Raw genomic sequence first — 18958 nt, 5'->3', positions numbered from 1 at the left:
TTCTGTAATATTTTATGCCAGCGTACAGCAGCATTTCTAATGTCCGTATTTAGGATATCTATTAGAAACTGTCTCAACATTAAGTTCTCACGAAAAACGGTGACGCACTCGGTAGGAAAGAGAGTCGCAGTTTTGCCCGCAAGGCGATCGAAGCATCGATTACGATACCAAATTAGTAGACGAAGTAAGGATAGTAGTTTTATAGGCCGTAAAAACTTGTATATATTCTCTCACTCACTAAATCAGCAAGCAGGCTGTGACGCGCACACAAGCAAACATGAATCCATCTCACTCAATAAGCGCAGAAACTTGCTGTCAGAACGCTGGAGTGAGGAAGCACGGCAGAAGAATCGAGCGAATTGACTTTCGTGCGGCTTCTCATTCCATCGCGAACTAAGCGGTGAGAACACAGCGCACACGAAGCTATCGGCCCTCGGTGCGCCTAGATGCCTGGTCTCGGCCGCCACCGCAGTTCGCTTTTAGGATAGAGCCCGCAGGGCCGTCCCATACGCAGCAGCCGCCAAAGTAGATCGCTCCCGCCAATGCCCCCGATGCTCCCTCCACTCCTCCCTGCATTGCTCCCTTGCGGGCGCGAGGTTGAGCCGTCATCGTCAACTTACCCTTGCACGCTTTCACTCGCACATGCGACGATTTTATCGCCCTTGGACCTTTCACGGAACCTCACGACGATGCCGACGGTGACGGCAGAAATGCACAAAGAGAGTGCGTGTGATTGCCATAAGAATTAAAAGCTGCAAAACATCTTACTTTTTCTTCCGGCACTCCTTTGGCATGGCATTCTTGGGCGACTCTCTGAAGTTCTGTCAAATTTCTCGCCGTCAGGGACAGCCAAGACCCTAGGGAGGCGAAGTGCAGTGCTGTTGCTTCCCCAATCCCCGACGATGCGCCTGCACGTCAACACAGCATGGGTTTCTGTGAAATGTTGCTTAATAATAGCACTATCAGCACTATCATATAACCTACATGCAGGGAGTGAAGGTGCAGGTAATAAAGCGTGCTGCATTGGAACCCACGCATCAGATTATCACGAAATGAGCCCCGTTCCTTGATACGGTGAGACCTTATGCACGGTGTACCCGCTATTCATAGCTGAAGCACTGAATTCTTCGAGGTCATCCCAAATTTTACAGAAACACCACAGCCAGGGGAGCATTGCGGGAGAAGAACTATGGTGTTTCAACAGGACAGTCATCGCAATGCCGCTATGAGAATCTCGACGAACGAATTACCGAAATCCTGTGATCGCACAAGTTCCAATATTCTTGACACTGAACAAACTCCTCACTTGTGGTCGGTGCCTGGGCATGCTATTTTAATACCACAGAGGAGTATTCTATAGGTTTTCGCATCAAAAAAACCGTCTTACTGGCATTCTGAACTTTGCACCAGATGGAGCGCCTTTCCCTTATGCGCCGGTGAGAAAGCGTTTGTCACACGCTTTTCTTGGACAAACTTGGAGCACCCAAGAAATAAGGTTATTGTGCATGGTTCATTCATCGCGAATAGCGCAAGAAAAAGAAACGAAAAAAAATTAACCGACGATTACGAGGCTCACTAATGCTAAATTTCATCGCAGCTGTTCAGGAATTTTGTATTCGAGATATTTTGTGGCAAAGAATTTGATTCTCAACGACAGGATCCTATCGGCGGCGGCGCTGAGCCAATAGTCAGGCAGCTAGTTTAGCCACTGCGACAGACGAAGCACTACCACCGGTCACGTCACTCATTGTTAAGGAAAACAAGGAAAACTGGCTGACACTATTTTTACTATAACGATATTGTAACGCTACTGATAGAGAAGAGCTACACCAGTGTGAAAACTCTTAGTTACAAATTTAGCTCTTTATTTATTGGGCGAACCCTCGAGGAAAACAATAGCGGCGAGCAGAGTCGGCGACCATCAGAAATCTGATCTACGGGTCAAGTGCGTCGGCTTTTATGCATGACTCGTCGAAGGTTCCAGTTTAATTGCTTGTACCCGCGCAGCTTGGAGAAAGTACTAAATAATTCGTGTCGCGCGCACAGATTACAAAATCGCAAACCATAGCGATTGAAACAAACGCGAACGATGCAAAAACCAGGCAAACCAAACCAGCGCGAACGAGGGTTGACGCGAGCACAAGATAGTAGGAAACGAGCGATCGGGCGGGTCTGCAAGATGCCAGTTTCCCTCCTCTGAGAGACAGTTACGGCACTGCACTTCTCTCTTCCTCTCCTTCAAAAGTCACTGCACAGAGTTTCCCTCGTGCACGTCATTGGGGCTGCAGCTCTCACTGGTCTCTGCGGTTCGTGGCTCTCGTGTTTCGTTTCTCGCTCCGTGTTCGCTCTATCAACTTTCGGGGTGCTCGTTCGCGCGGTTACGAAACCACCGACGATGCTCGCCGCAGGAACGGGCGTCTAAAGGTACGTCGTCGCTTGCGGAAATAAGGGCGCGCAAGACGCTTTTGCGGCAAGAATGTTCTGCCGCGCGACGATGGGTCCGGAGCCCATTTTCTCGCGGCGCCACGTTTCCGCAAACCCGAGCGAGCCAATAACAGGCGCCGAAGTCGTCACGTGGGCGTTGAGGTCAATGCTCTCGACGGCGAGCCCGACCGGCACGCGTGCCGTGTCCCAACAGGCGGGGAGGAACAACCACTGAAACGCGCGGAAATTCTCGCGGGTTCCCGAGGCATCTTCAGAGGGGACGAGAACTGCTCGCCGCTCCACGTGACCGTGAACGCTCAGTGGTGTGGCTTTCGTAACGTGGCGCGCCCTTATGTGCGCAAGTGAGGACATACCTTAAGAGTTGCGCTTTCGCATTACGCGACAGATTTTTGTGACCGCTGAAAACCACTACTCATATGCAGCAAATGAGATGAAGGCGGCGCCCGGTACTTTATGTGTTATAACCACGCAGTGTTTTCCCCAGGAGGAGGTGTTTTCAGTTCTTTTGAAACTTTTCCGCAGTGCTTTTACATATACTACCTCCACCACGTGCTTAGGTTGAGTCTTTGTAACAACTGTGTTCTTGCGCGTCATTATCCGTAGGATTTCTGGCATCTGCAATAGCCGAAGCGGCCTTTTATCAAGCCAGCGTTAAGCCTAGCCATTATTATGAAGGTAGTGACTGCAGGTGCTGTGTGTCTTGCTACTGGGCATTCACGCCTTATACGTGCGGACGTCTGTCAAACTGCGAACCTTTGCTGTGTCCTCTTCGTTTGTGTTAGCTCGCGCGACACAACTACCAAGTTCTGACATGTTCACTTGCCGCGATAGATCCGTGACTATGTGACTGCGCTGCACAGCACTACGTCATGCGTTTGTTCCCTGCCGTTGTAGCCGCATTTTGATGGCGCTAGAGTGAAAAATGATTTTGTACAGCCTATTAGGTTGTTGGAAAACCGGGTTTGTTGGTAGACAGTCATGCCTGCAACAGTGCGACTAGACCAAGGCTATGAAAAATGAATACACACCAAATGGGCGCTGAAATGAAAACAGTTAAAGAAAATCATTTACCCGTGCGATGATGCTTTATTCAGCATTCGTTCTTTCAGCCTGATGGACACTGATAGTCGAGAAGCGTTAGTTATTTAACTAATATTGGTTAAGTAACTTCTAGTTACTAGTTTGTAACTGTTAACGTCAACGTTGGAATGTCAATATTGGAGGAGAATGCCGCCGGAGGCGAAATCTATTTCCGTGGATTTAAAAATGCGATGTGTTTTTATATATTTAAATGAAATATTACAGCAGCACTGATCCCACGGATGGTTCTCGATAGTCATGTGAATAGCATTTGAGCAATATAAAGACAGACCAGATACCTGATGTGACGTTTGTTTAATACGTGTAGCAATAATTGTGAGAGTTTTGTGGCCAGGGCTATATGCCACATACTCCGATGTTGTCCCACTTTGCTATTCCTCTCGCTTGCCGACATCGCCCATGAGCATGGTCGCATGACGACGACTGCATGAAGCCAACGCAGTGATCATGGTATGACGAAGAAAATATTGATGAAGCGATAAAGGCGCAATAATGATGACGGCATGACGGAAAGAGGTCGATTATTATATTGTGCGATGAGTAAGGACAAAAGCGTGATAACAACGAAATGAGAGCAATGAAACAACGATGACTCTATGACCATCATGGCGTAACGGCGAAAGTATGACTAGAACCGGAGAAAGAAGCTGGAATGACGAAGATGTCCCGACGATAGCAGAATGACTAGGACAGTATTACAACAGTATTACAGAAAGTATGATAGCATCTGTCTGACGACGAAGGGTTGACAACGGCGGAATAATCACGACAGCATGAATATGATGGAATGACGAAGAAAAAAGCCGTCGATGGCTGGACGAAGGCGGTATGACGATGACCAAATGACGACAATGGTTGACGTTACTAATGTAACGTTACCACTTGACAGCGATAAAAAAAATTAAAACGGTATGACGACGATGACTGACGGCAATGGCATGATGACAATCGGATCTCAAACTTACAATGACGACAGTTAAACGACCACGACGGCATCATGACGATAGTAAGAGAAAGAATACATGACGACAACAATATGTCGACCACGCAAAAAGGATGATGGCGTGACAACTTCATGAGGAGATCGGGATGACGACGAGTGTGTGATTACAATGACGTAACGATGGTTGTATTATGAAACCTCTATGGCGAAGATAGCGTGATGACGACGGCATGAAGAGAATCGGGTGACGAAACTGCGGTGACGACAATGGCACGACCGCCACGGTATGACGAGAACGGTCTGCCAACCGATGCGTAATAGCGACTGTCTCACGATGACGGCATGACAATGGAGGCGTAATCATGATTGAATGACGACCGTGCTATTGAAGAAAGACTAAAGTTGATGGAATGGCGAAGGTTTGGTGATTCCAAGAGAATATGGAAGATTGATGTCTATGAAATGACGAAGGCTTGACGACAATGGGATGTCGTTACTGAAGTTTTGACAATTATAAAACAACCACGTGATGACGACCGCATGGCTAAAGTCGGATGACAAAACTGGAATGACGACGATACACGGACCACGACGGAATCACGACCGACAACGCATCCCTAGTGGCCCCAGCTTTCAGACAACTTGAACCGCTATGGTGGAGTAGAAGGCATCACGACGTCAGCATGACAAGAGTCAGATCACGAAGCAGGAATAACGACGATTGTACGACCATAACGGTATCACAATGGCGGTGAGAGAGAATGCATGATGACTGTATGATGATGATGGCGTGACGACGACGGCATGACGAGAGTCGGGGGACAAAGGTGGAATAAAGGCTATGCAACGACCATGAAGACATCACGATCACCAGTCCATAATTAGAAACCCAAGCTATGAGGCAACTTTGGCTGCTGGGTGGAGATAAAGCCCCTCCATCCACGCGCCACCGCCGCTTTCTTAAGTAGCGACAACCGCCTTTTCCCCTTACAACAAATCCGGTTCCGGCATTTCCGCTTCCGGCATTTCCGGTTCCGGCATGTCCGGTTTTAAGATTTCCGGTTCCGGCGTTTACGCTTCCTGGAGTTGCGCTGCCAGAATTTCCATTGTGATTGCAGACGATGGTGAGACGCCCGTGCTTAGCAACCGGTGCTAATTTGAGTAGCTCGCTCTAGCCATTCCACCAAGCGTCATTCGTGTGCATCTACGTGCTTGTTTGCGTACGCTGCGCCCGCACGCTTTGCCTGTCGTCCCCTTTCTCTGACAAAGTGCGGAGAGCCATGGGCTGGGGCACAACACACGAACATAATTCGCCGTACACATCTGCTCGCGCCACAACACTAACACAATTCGCCGTACACCTTTGCACGCGTTACAACACGCACGCACGCACCAATTCACTGCACACCTCCACTCATATCGCACAAGAAAAGCACACTTGTTTTCACCATGTCACTGAATGCCGTCCACGCAAATTTGAACTTGTTATATTTCATAGCTTCACGTCATTCCAGTTCTTCACGCAGTGCACGCACTTGGGACGTTCGTTACCTTCGATCTGCCGTACGAGACAAGTTCAACCTCAGAATCAACAGCATAAACTCTATGCGTCTGCCGTACAAATTGGCGTCGCGAACTCCTTCACTAAAGTCCCTCCATACGTGCTGGCTGGAGGGGATGTATGCTTCAAAACAAGAAGAATTCAAAGGGGACAAGCTGTTGTATTCCGCTGAAGTAGTAGTTTGCGGTCGCTGTTTTTCAAATGCACGAAAAACGGGAGTGGTCTCCAAGCACCCAGGCACTACATTCCACTGTACATTGTCTCTCGTGGCACAACCCGTCGCAGGTTGACGCGAAGCAGCGAACACGACCAGATCGCCGATTACAATAGGCGGTGGTTCTTGGATGGAATCGTATTAACAGTTTCAACCGCAGCTAGTGCAATTAAAGCCTCTCCGTAGACGCGAAAGTAAACAACGCTAAAGGCATAGCGTCACTTCCACTCGGAACAGGAAGCTGAAGCTACGTAAGTTCCGCTTGACGCCGGAAGCTGAGGGTGTGAGTGGGAGAGGAGCGTGAGGAGGAGAGTAGGTTGGCGGTACTTAACCTGGTCGGTGGTGGCGCGTGGATGTAGGGCTTTAGGTGGAGATAGAAGGCTTGGCGACGGCGGCATGACGATTGTAAGACCACGAAGCTGAAATGACGACGATGGAACGAGCACGGCGGTATCACTACCAGGGGCACATACGTGGTAGTCCAAGTAGATGAGTTGGGCCTCTGTGCCGGCTAAGAGGATAGATAGATAGATAGATAGATAGATAGATAGATAGATAGATAGATAGATAGATAGATAGATAGATAGATAGATAGATAGATAGATAGATAGATAGATAGATAGATAGATAGATAGATAGATAGATAGATAGATAGATAGATAGATAGATAGAAATCCCCTTTGGTCGCTCTGACACCAAAAGTGGGCGTGAACCCGTCGCTGGAAGCACCATATCCGTGATACTCGGCGCTCTTATGACGTACAACGCATCGCTGCGATGACCTGCGAAGGTTTGTGCTGCAAGTGTCAGTAGGTCGCCGAGAGAGAGAGAATAATCATTTTTATTCGGTGAAGGAAGCTTTGGAGAGGCGTCCTCATTCCAGAATGCCTTGAGTTCGGGCCGCGTCCTGGGCCCTCGCAATCAGCCGTTGCTGATCCTCGAGGTCGGAGCTGCCCAGGCTCTCCCCCAAAGCTCGTAAGTGGAGTAAGGGTTCGGAGGATTTAATGGTGCCACTCTGCAACCCCCTACTATGTGCCTGAGGGACCCGAGCTCTGTGCAGAAGCGGCATTGCGGATAGAATTTTGTAGGGTCTATGAGGTGATTTCTGGTTGGGTGGGGGAATGTATTAACCTGTAGAGCTCGGAGGAATCGCTCCTGCTCTCTAGGTAGTGACTTGCGTGGGGGTGCATATGTTCTGCGGGTTAGCTTGTAGTGTTGTGTGATGACTAGAGACTAGAGGGTGCATGCGCTCGGGTTCAGATTCCTCGGCGTCGGCTCGGTGGGTCAGATCTCGAGCCACGTGTTTGGCGACCTCGTTGCCAGGAATGCCTTGATGAGCTGGCGCCCAGATGATCATGACTGATCTCGTTGGCGGCTTTTGAGTGATGATCCGGAGCGTAGTGGTATGAATTCTGCCGCTAGCAAAGTTGCGGCACGCCTGTTGGGAGTCGGTCACTATGACTTCAACCTCTGTTTGGGAGAGCGCGAGGGCTATGGCCGCTTCCTCAGCTTGGAGGGGATCGTTTCGTGTGAGCGAAATGCTGCTCCGATGGTCTTCGAGACATGGTCTTCGAGAGGTAAGATGCTAATGTGCGCACAGGCGGTCAACCTGATGACGTAAAGAGAAAGAGAGCTGGAAAATAATAAATGAAACGGAGGGAGGTTAACCAGGACTGAGCGCGGTTGGCTACCCTACACTGGCAGAAGGGAAAAGGGGGGGGGGGGAAAGATGAAGAGAAAAGAAAGTCCACTGCGGATATTGCCGACGTGGTAACCGTTTTCTTCTCTATATCTACTGACAGTCATTAAATCCCGATCACAGATGGTTGCTCAAACCTGTAGCTTTAAAATATCGCAGCATAGCTCTTGTAGCCTTTTGTAACTGCGATAGGCGAGATCATGGTCCCAAGATCTCGTTCACGGTGAACTGCTTCCTATCTGACTGAGTTAGAGCTGTGCAGAGGTCATGTCTTTCATTTTCAAAAGATGGGCAGTGGCACAATAGATGTTCTATAGTCTCCTCGACACCGCAAGCATCGCATTCGGCACTATCCGCTATTCCAATAAATCACGTATGTGCATTGGTGAATGCGACGCCCAATTGTAGGCGGCACAGTATTGTTTCCTCATAGCATTCCCCCGACCCATCTATGCAATTGCGGCTGTTACCTGGGTTTCTGCGAAGTCATGACGTAAAGCAACTAAGCAAGCCGATAAGCTTCAAGTGGGTAGTTCTACGATCGCTTTCTGCGCCTAATTTCTGTATCGGATCGACGAAATTTGAATCTTCGTGAACGAGTATCTCAATACAAATGGCATATTTTATTTAATTGATGTTGCCTCTCCGTCGTGGTAACTTAGCGGTCGATGCATCTCTATATCCGGAGACAACGAACGCAAACGGCACCAGGTGAAATTGTTTGAGTCCAGCAAGAACGAAGTACATTCACAGGTACACCAAATGCAGCCCAACCGCAGCGTCTGTTCGCAAAAGCGGAATTAAGACACATTCACCACGTTCACGTGAAGATCGCGTGGCTTCGTCGGCGTGGTAATTCCTGCTGATGTTTCAATGTACGTCCCGGGACGCCATTGAAAGATTATGTTGTGTCCTTTATTATTTCTGCAATGATGTATATGTGGAATTTATGAGGCCAGTTGTTCATTGGGTATGTGGCGCATTGAGTTTTGTGTGCACTGAAAGGCCGCCTTAGAATCACTAAAAGCTGTCCATTGCTGCGGCGATGCCTGATTGCCAATATCAAGTGCAGCACGGAGTGCCGCAAGCTCGGCACCCGTTGATGTGGCCACACATGAAGTATTAACCTGAGAGAGAGAGAGAGAGAGAAAGAAAAGGATTCACAGAAAGGCAGGGAGGTTAACCAGAGGTAGTTCCGGTTGGTTACCCTGTACGGGGGAACATTCAGGGGGACAAAAATAGAAAGAGAGTGGAAGGGGAGATAACTATTCTTTCTTCAGATATAGACGGGATGAAGACTGCATCAGCAGATCTGTTGAGTTTTACCAAAACATTTGTGTAGACGTGTCGCCAGAATCTGTGCACTTTGTAACTCTGTTCCGAAGTGACTTGCTTAAAAGCTTGCAATGGCGCGTCAGCTTTCTTTTTGGTGCCCGAAATCGCCAGTTGTATTTGCGGCCGGTGCAGACACTACAATGTCGCTGACAGTCGTGTAGCGGGTGTGATTTCTGTTAGCAAGTAGGACTGGTTTCATAAATACTTTTGGCAAATGTTGAATGTGGCAAACAAGCAGAAATCCAAGTCACCTGTCGTCCTCAGAGTCCAGACCGATCTATAGCAATGTAGACTGTCATAGGAATCTGTGGTAATAGCCACTGTCACAATCGATGTACTCTTTGAGAGACCAAGAGACGCTCTGAGTTGCGTGCCTTGTACACTGTGAAGTCTGCGAATATTTGTAGCGCAAGTGTTTCCTATTTCAACTATGCTCTACCAGAGTAAGCTAAAAAAAATAGCAATTTATATAACTATAACATTATTCGTACTGCTGCGCCCAAGGATTTCCCGCCGAGAAACGCAAGAAGGTCCACAGAAACGGTGAAACGCTTCATGAACGGGACGCCAGAGCTCAAAGGCAAGTCTCTATAGGTGATGACAACAAGACATCGGGGCGCTCTCTGTTTATTACATCTTGACCAATAATCTGCAAAGCACATGGGGCCATCCTATTGCGAGTAAAAACAACGAGTGCACAGTTTTCAGGTCAAATCTCCAGACATTGCTTTCTTCAACAAGTTGACACTGTTATTGAAACCTTCTGATGTTATGAGCGGACTTGTGCGCGGGTCACTACTGAACCGCATATACAAAGAGCTGCATGGTTGGCGGCAACGAATTGGCGAAATCAACAAGCACCACGTTGAACTGCGTATACCGCCTTGCGGTACACGACAAAACCTTGAACTAGGCGGCCTTAGTCTCTCTACAATCAAAATAAAGAAAGGCAATCTTTTCCAATAGCGGCGTATCCAGTGAAAGACGAGTCCACCGATTCCTGCAGCTTCTAAGGCATCCAGAATTGCATCGTGAGCTGCATTGTCGCAGGCACCTTTAACATCAAAGAATGAGACTGCAGTGAGACGTTTAAGGTGTTTCTGGTGCTGTACATTCGTTACAAGGTCAATAAGGCTACCTATTGACGAGCGTACGCACCGAAAGCCATCCACTACATCTGCATAGACGGTGTAATATTCCAGAGAGAGAGAGAAAACAAGGATAGGAAAGGCAGGGAGGTCAAACAGAACAGCATCCGGTTTGCTACCCTACACTGGGGTTGGGGTCAAGGGGAATAGAAAGAGGAAGAAAGGGAGAGAGTAAGCACTGAGTACGTGTGGGAGGGACACTATACACAAGGACACTATAAACGGGCTCTTAAGCCGGTGCTCTTCAAGTACTGCACTAGTGCACGAATCGCTTTTCGAGCCAGTGACGGGTGTGGCCACGGTCCGAGTATCTTTGACTCGGTGAACGGTCTCGAGTCCAGTCGGCGCAAAGTTGCCCGCAGAGAGAGGCTTTGGACGTAGTAGCGAGGGCAGGTACACAATAGGTGCTCGATGGTCTCCTCACACTCACAGGAGTCGCACATCGGGCTCTCAGCCACTCCCATACGGTAGGAGTATGCGTTCGTGAACGCCACTCCCAGCCACAAGCGAAACAACAAGGTTGTTTCTCCGCGGGAAAGGCTAGATGCCAGTTGTAGCCGTAGCGTGGGGTCCAGTTTACGTAATCTGCAATTGAAGGCACTTGCAATCCAGAGATCTTGTGACTTCTTGCGTGCAAGTAGGCGAAGTTCTCTGGCAGCGTCCGGCCTCGCCAAAGGTGTCGGACGCGTCTTGGTATCTGCGTGGGCACACCGGGCAGCCTTGTCAGGTAGGTTGTTGCCGACGATGCCACAGTGAGCAGGGATCCATTGAAATATAATGTGGCGTCCTCTTTGCAGAGCATGTTGGTGCACTTCCCTGATGTCAGATACCATCTACTCGTAAGTTCTGTGAGGTAATGCAGACTTGATGCTGTGCAGGGCTGCCTTAGAGTGACAAAATACGACCCATTTCACTGTTGGCTCTTCGGTGATGTACATCATAGCGGCATGGAGAGCTGCAAGTTATGCCGATGTAGATGTAGTCGTGTGCGACAATTTGAATTTAACTGTAACGTTCTTGGCTGGAACGACGAATGCGGCAGTTGGGCTGGTAGGTGAGGTCGAACCATCGGTATATATATGAATGTGGTCATGATATGTCTGGTGCAGTAATAGGAGTGTAAGTCGCTTCAGAGCCGGCGCTGGATGATTGGACTTTTTTGTCATTCCAGGAATAACAAATTCACTTGAGGCTGTCGCAGGCACCACAGGGGAGAGGATGGCTTCGCCGCCGGTGCAAAAGATGCCGGTATGCACTCTTGATGAGCGCTAATCACTCGTGAAAACTTCGCTTGAGGTCTTTCGGCTGGTAGGGAGGCCAAATGATGGCCTGGGATCTTTGACAGATGGCGAATGTGCGCTCTGAGAGAGTCGGCAGCTACATGTGTGTGGATTATATGATCTCCCGCGATGGCGATTGTTGCTGCTGTTGAGGTGCACCAAGGCAGCTCTAAACACGTGCGTAGGACTTTACCTACCTCCGTCTTGCATGCATTTGACAACAGTGGTAGGCTGTAACGTAGGAGTCGGAGAAACAAAACCCTGTACAGCTGCAACATAGAATGGACTGGTGTGCCCCAGTTTTTCTCACAGAAAAATTTGAAGACCTGAGTAATGGTGACTAGCTTCTTCAGATAGACGCAGTGAGGGCTACACGAGAGGTTGCGGTCAATGATGACGCCCAGAAAGCGATGCGTCTTAACATAGGATACAGCTTGACCATTGATGGAAACAGGATACAATGACATTTGTTTGCGCGTAAAACCAAGTAATGCGCACTTTTCAGTAGACACACTGAGGCCTTGTTCTCAGAGATAAGACGCCGTCATGGTTGCCGCCCGCTGAAGCCTGGCTCTTAGCTAAGGGCGCGTCCCCGCAGAGGCCCAGATGCAAATGTCGTCGGCGTATATTGAGACATGAACTGTCTGCGGTAGGTAATCCGCTAGTCCTTCCAGGACGATGTTGAACAAAATAGGGCTCAACACCCCGCCCTGCGGCACACCACGGTAGATGTAATGGTCTGAAGTTGGGCCGTCTTCGGTCTGTAAGAAAAAATGCCTCTCAGTCAGATAGTCCCGAATCCATTTATATATCCGGCCACCAACTCCAACAGCCTCAAGTGAGTTCAGTATGGCCTCATGGGCGACGTTGTCGCAAGCCCCTTTTATATCTAGAAAAAGTGCCGCAGATAGACGCTTGAGGCGTTTTTGATTTTGGACCCATGTTACGATGTCAATGACGTTGTCGATAAACGTGCGACCTCGACGAAAGCCTGTCATGGCGTCCGGATAGATGTTGATTCGTTCTAGGTAGCTTTCCAAACGAGCAAGAATCATTCTTTCCATCACTTTACTGACGCAGCTCGAAAGCGCAATCGGACGGTATGATGAGAGCTCAAGCGGAGACTTTTAAGGTTTCAGAATGGGGATCAAGCGGCTAGATTTCCATTGTTTAGGCTCGACGCCGTTCTGCCAAGACACATTGTAGTAGTTGAGCAGCTCATCACGTGCGTCATGTCCAAGGTGACATAGGGCAGCATACGTGATGCCATCAGGTCCTGGTGACGAAGAACGCCTGCAGGTCGCCAATGCAGCATCGAGCACCTCTAGTGAAGATAGCAGGTTCATTTCTGGTACATGTGCCTCAGGGATGTCATTCAATGCCGCGTCAGTAATGATGGCCACGGACCCAGAAACCCGTGCACAGAACTCTTCATCCACTTGAAGTTCCGAGCGGAGTTGGTAGAGAGCCAAAGCAGCGAAGGGCTTCCTTTGATGCGGAGATGAGCGAGGACCCCTAAGTTCTCCATATGTGCGAGAGCTATTTTCGGAGGCGAAGCGACTGACAGAAACTCTTCCATCGCCTATCATCCAATTTATCCAGGCGACGCTGAACTTTCTTTTGTATGCGTCGTGAAGCCCTCAGATCCAAGACGGACTTCGTGCGCCGATACCTCCTCTCCGCCTGTCGGCGTGCCGCACGCAGCCTCTCCAGTTACATGTCCGAGTCTGTTCGCCTTGCTGACCTTGTAAGCAAGCAGATGGATCTTTTCACTGCCTCTGCGATTGCTTCTTCGATAGTGTGTGAAAGGCCTTCCCGGCATGTGTCATGCATATCCTTCTTAAACTTTCACCAATCAACTGTGCGCAAGACAGTAGAGGAGCGTTGCTCAACTCCTCTAATCTTTATGTATGTTGGAATATGGTCGCTTCCATGTGTTTCTATGTCCGTAAACCATTGGACGCTCGAGGCAAAGCGCCGTGACACCAAAGTTAAATCCAAACAGCTACTATAGGTGGTGCCTCGCAGAAATGTAGGGCTGCCGTCATTCACACAGCACAAGTCATGGTCGGCAGCAAAGGAGGCAAGACTCCTGCCTTTGGAGTCAGCTTTAGTGCTTCCCCATAGCTGGTGATGCGCGTTGAAGTCACCTGTGATAACCCAGGGGCCATTGTTCATTAATAATATTTTTTATGTCGTTCGCCTTGGAAGTGACCCGCTGGGGATATATAGGCTCCACTTAGTGTAAATGACACATTCTTGTTTTGGACATTTAGGCAGACATATTGGTTGTCGTCATGAGGTTCTACCGCGTTAGCGACATATGTTAAGTCCGTGCGGATGTAGATGATAACTTTCGTACTCGCACCGCATGTGGACGAGACGAAAGATTTATAACCGACAGTCTGAGGGGAGTTGACGTATTTGGTTCGCGAATGACCAGTATGGGGAAGCGATTTGTAAAAATGAATTGGCGAAAGTCTGATATATGGGTCCTTAGACCCCTGGCATTCCACTGAAAGCTACACGCACTTTTAAGTTCAGTGCGGAAGGGGACTATTGGTCGAGCCATGATGCTTAAACGATGCTAGCAAGCACTGGGTTTAGTGCATCCAGTATCTGCAGAGCGCTTCGAGCTGCTGGTGTTTGCAGCTTGTTCAGTATAATGCGCATTGTATTAATTAGCGATTGCAGCATATCAGCCACGTGCCTGTCTTGGTCGCACAAATCGCCGACAGTAGACGTCGGGGGTTGTCCAGCGAAAGTTTGGTGTGATTCTGTTAGTGAATGTTGTCGTTTCGGTAGAGCCGGCCAAGATTCGGCAGATGTGGTCTTCTCAGTGCACTTGCTCTTCGCGGTCCTTTCCTCATTGTCTGGCCTGGGCGGTGGAGGAGGAGGTGGTGTTGTACGAAGTGGCATGCGCCTTCCTTGAGGAGCTTTCTTTGAGGAGCGCTGGCGACGTGAACGTCGCTTCCTGATTTTATCGGCAGCTTCGCGATGAGATGAATCATCTCTCGCCATCTGTTTCAAGATGGTCATTTCCTTCTTAATATGTGGGTATTACTTCGATGAAGCTTCATGTGATCCTCCGCAGTTTGAACACTTCATTACAGTCGCGCCACATTTATCTGCAGCGTGGGGCTCTCCGCAGCGGGGGCATGCTGCCTGATTTCCGCAGACGCTGCCCACGTGTCCCAGTTTCATGCATTTTCGGCACTGAAGAGGTATTGCAATGAAAGGCCGCACTGCATGTCTGAAGTGTCCCACCTTAACATGCGAGGGTGTATATTTACCCTTGAATGCTATTTTCACGCAGCGTTAACTGCCTAGCCGCTTAACATCAACGATGACCTCATCATTGGCTGGCTTGATAGGAATCGACAAATCGTTATTAAGGATGGCGACGTCTACGTCGTAGATAACGCCGGTGACTACGTCAGATCCCAGGGGAATGTAAGAGCGCACCTGAATGCCGTCGAGGTCCGTTACGCTGCGTAGGATGGTCAAAGCAGCCGCATGGTGGACATCAACAGCCAGTAGATTTTTTTGGGTGTTCACTCCAATGTCCAATATTTCATTTGGCACCAGGCTTCTAATGACATCGACACAGATTGCCTGTTAAGTAGCTTCAAGTTGACGGTGGGAAGCAGGGGCACAAATATGATGGTATTGGCGTCCGGCTTCTGCGTCTGTCTCACAGTTTGCGTGCTTGACGATGAGGACGTCCTGGTGTTCCTTCTCTTCGGTCTGCGGCTCTGCACAAGCTGGAAGTCGTCATCGGAAGTGTCCTCACTGCTGAGAGAGCAGACATGGGTGTCCTCGCTGTCGGTGTCGCTCTGCTAACCGATCCACTTCCTGGAGGCGGCCGCCGCTGACGCCGCCGTCGCCGGCAGACGTGCAGTGTCATCCACTTCCATCACGACCGAGCAGGGAGCGAGGACCAGTGGATGAACTTAGGTTTTCACAGAAATAAACCGGAGCTAGAAAGAACAGCACTGTATCAGAAGACACTTCGTCGTCGTCCTCGTGTAATATTCCAAGTGCCAATCTAACCGTGTAAGGATCATTCTCTCTATTACCCTACTGACGCAGCAGGCCAGTGTTACTGAACGGTAGGAGTACAATGGCAATGGAGATTCGTGAGGTTTGAGAAGTGGCACAACGTGACTGGATCGATCTTCTCGTGGTAGGGACAAAGCCGTCATTCCATGATGCGTTGTACCAAGGTTTTACCTAAGCAATTGCAGAGCATGTAATACCAAGGGGACCAGGTGACCAAAAACGTCTGTAGCCACCGAGTGCGGCATCGAGCTGTTCAATGGAGAAAGGAGCGTCCTTACAACATACTCGGAAGCAAGGGATGCCAATAGGAATAGGTGTGTAATGCTGGAAAGCCGGGCCCCTGGTCTTTGGAACCATTGGCTAATTAACTAAGATTGATTAGTTAACTATGAGTGCGAACTTTGCTGAGCGCTTTCTATAAAAGGCTTCGCATTTTAATTTAATTATTCAATCTTACATAATTAGCAATCAGTCTGCGACGACTGATCTGCCATCTAGTGTGCTCAGTGCCTAAAGAACAAATACTAAAGGAACCACCACTGCATCAGTCAAGTCCTACTTATTAAAATATGTTGCCATTAATCAACGTCGTCCCCCTATTTTTATGTTAACTAGCAGACGAAGGCCTCCCCCGGGGGTCTTCAATCACCCCTATCTTGCGCTAGCTGATTCCAACTTGCTCCTGCAATTTTCGTAATTTTATCACCGCACCTAATTTTCTTCCATCGTCGACAGCGCTCCCGTTCTCTGCACCGATTCTGTGACTTTAATGGTACACCGGATGCCTGTGCTACGCATAACATTACCTGCCAACTTGATATTTTTCTCTTAATGTCCACTAGAAGATTGGCTGCCCGCATTTGAGGCATGATTCACACTGCCCTCATCCTGTCTCCTAAAGCGCCCCTCAGCAGGCCCCATAGCAAATTTTCGTTATACGCTGAAAGTTGTTAGGTGTCCTACCGGGAGCGTTCTGCCGTAAAAAGCTTTTTTCAATCGGCGCATAGAAATATTCGGCGCATAGAAAGATAAAAATATTGCAGTGCGTAAACCCATGATTACAGGAGGCGAGCTCTGCTGCATAGCGAGACACTCTCCCCACTCGCCCCGTCCAGCCTCCGGAAGCCAAATTCCTGCCCTGCGATCTCCCATACCGGACCTCGAAGATTGCGTGACGCATACGTCACACGTCCCGCCTTCATTTTTTTTTTCTCCTCGCTTTCTTTTTCTTTTTGCGGCGCTGCGCACGAGCTGTTCTGATTGTCTAGGCTTGCGCAGAGCACGATTTTACGCGCTGTGAACAATGACTCATGACAAGTGGTTTAATTCATTGCTACAGGAATACTGAGGCAGAACAAGCGGACCGCAGAGCATGATCACGTGCTGGAACACGGTAAAAAATGGCATAGTTTCGGCACCTGCACACGTGACTGCACGACCTTGTGAACAAGCGGTTGAAGCGGAAGTACCATCTCTCTTGCTTCGGTGCGAAGTAAAACAAATAACACGCAGACATTCCGTTTGTGTGTTTTATTATGTATTATTATTATTTTATGCATTATATATTATATGTGTTTAGCCTGGGCATCTGAACCTGACCCGAGGGGGCTCAGATCACCTACCCATTTGGTTAACACCAACACATAGTGCGAGCGCCAGGATGTCTTTTATACAGTGACTAAGTCGGACAAGTTCCGTCGGCTGATCCCAGAGGCACCATCTTAAAACAGCCTGTTTAAACTTAGGAGTGAGTGCTTACGAGAAGCTACAGTACAACGACGGCGGAGTATCGGCAAACCAAACCCCGATCTAAAGCTTTTGCGGCTCCGCGCTTATAGACGGGCACATCGCTCTAAACGGCGCACCGACTGGACTATATATATAATCGCATTGATGCAGCCATGCGGCGGCATACAAAATAGCTTCGTCGCATCAGCTGGAAAGCTTTGTGTAGTTCGTTGCATATTGCAAGAAGTTTTGGAAGTGTATGGTGCATACTGAAGGCTCTCCGCACTCCTGAAATCTGCAAGAATCCTACGACTGCATTGAGCATAGCGACTGGCCAGTCAGCAAAAGTTATAGCGGAGGCATTTGCAAACATTTTCGTCTCTCCTGCTTCCTGTGACACCACAATTGGCGGCCTTCCTTCTTTGATCGGTCACAGCACCATAACCGCTTCCTACGGTCCAGCCTGCAAGATGGACGAGGCATATTTCACTCTTAAGGATCTATGACACGGGCTTACCCTCTCCAAACGCCGCACTGGTCCAGGTGAAGATGGTCTGACGTATAAAGCACTGCGGAACATTGATAAGAGTTTTCATGACCGTATATTGAACGAGTATAATGAAGTATGGAGAACCGGTGTAATCTCTGCTGAATGGAAATCGTCCGTGGTGATAGCAATTTTAAAGCCCGGGCGCTCTGCAAGACACCTCAAGTCCTACCGGCGAATATCCCTAACTTCAAATGTAAATCAAGTTAATGGAGCGAATGGTCTTGCTTCGCTTATATGTCAGGCTTAAGGAGCTGAATTTTTTCTCTGATGTCATGAGTGGCTTCCGTCACCGCCGTTCAGCTCTGGGCAGCACACAGACCTTGTCTCAGCGCTCGAATTTGCTAAAGGACACAAGCATTCCAGCTACATGCTCTACCTGGACATACAGCAAGCTTTCGATTCAGTTCCGCATAAGGCGATTATTTTCGCTCTTGCAACCGCGGGAATTTCGGGTCGTCTGCTCCGCTGTGTGCATAATTTTCTATCGGAGCGCCGGATGAAAGTGCGTGTCGGAGGAGTACCTAGTGAATATCGAAATGTGAAGTGTGGTGCCCCACAGGGCAGCGTATTATCGCCGCTTTTGTTTAATACCGTACTCGCCGCGCTTCCAAGTCGTTTGCTTCGGTATGACAGTGACTTCCCTGTGAGCGTAGCTGTCTACGCAGATGACATTGCTTTGTGGATAAGCGGCCCTTCGCACATTGGTCCGCGGTTTCGTGCAACCCTGCAAAGAGCTCTAAATGCTACTTCGGAGTACTTGGGTGAACTTGGCCTTCCCATATCACCTACTAAGTCAGCTGCAATAGCGTATCAACCTAAACAAAGCGCTCGTCGAACAATGAGCCGACTGTACCTTGAAGAAGCGCCTATAAACTGGGTGCGACAACACTGT

The 18958-nt window shown here is 49.0% G+C and overlaps 1 protein-coding gene and 1 long non-coding RNA gene across 2 annotated transcripts in view; one reads left to right on the top strand and one right to left on the bottom strand.

Moving 5' to 3' along the window:
• Positions 1–18958, top strand: part of LOC129383066 (uncharacterized) — a 162132-nt gene that overhangs the window by 79909 nt on the left and 63265 nt on the right. The window lies entirely within an intron of this gene.
• Positions 1–18958, bottom strand: part of LOC126524285 (3-oxoacyl-[acyl-carrier-protein] reductase FabG-like) — a 65061-nt gene that overhangs the window by 29164 nt on the left and 16939 nt on the right. Inside the window, exon 2 of the mRNA XM_050172614.3 lies at positions 769–908. Within this exon, the coding sequence (XP_050028571.2) occupies positions 769–908 (140 nt within the window). The remainder of the gene's footprint in view (positions 1–768; positions 909–18958) is intronic.

The sequence above is a fragment of the Dermacentor andersoni genome, chromosome 3 (genome assembly GCF_023375885.2).
Source record: "Dermacentor andersoni chromosome 3, qqDerAnde1_hic_scaffold, whole genome shotgun sequence".
Lineage (NCBI taxonomy): Eukaryota > Metazoa > Arthropoda > Arachnida > Ixodida > Ixodidae > Dermacentor > Dermacentor andersoni.
This window is presented reverse-complemented; position numbering and strand designations above follow the sequence as displayed.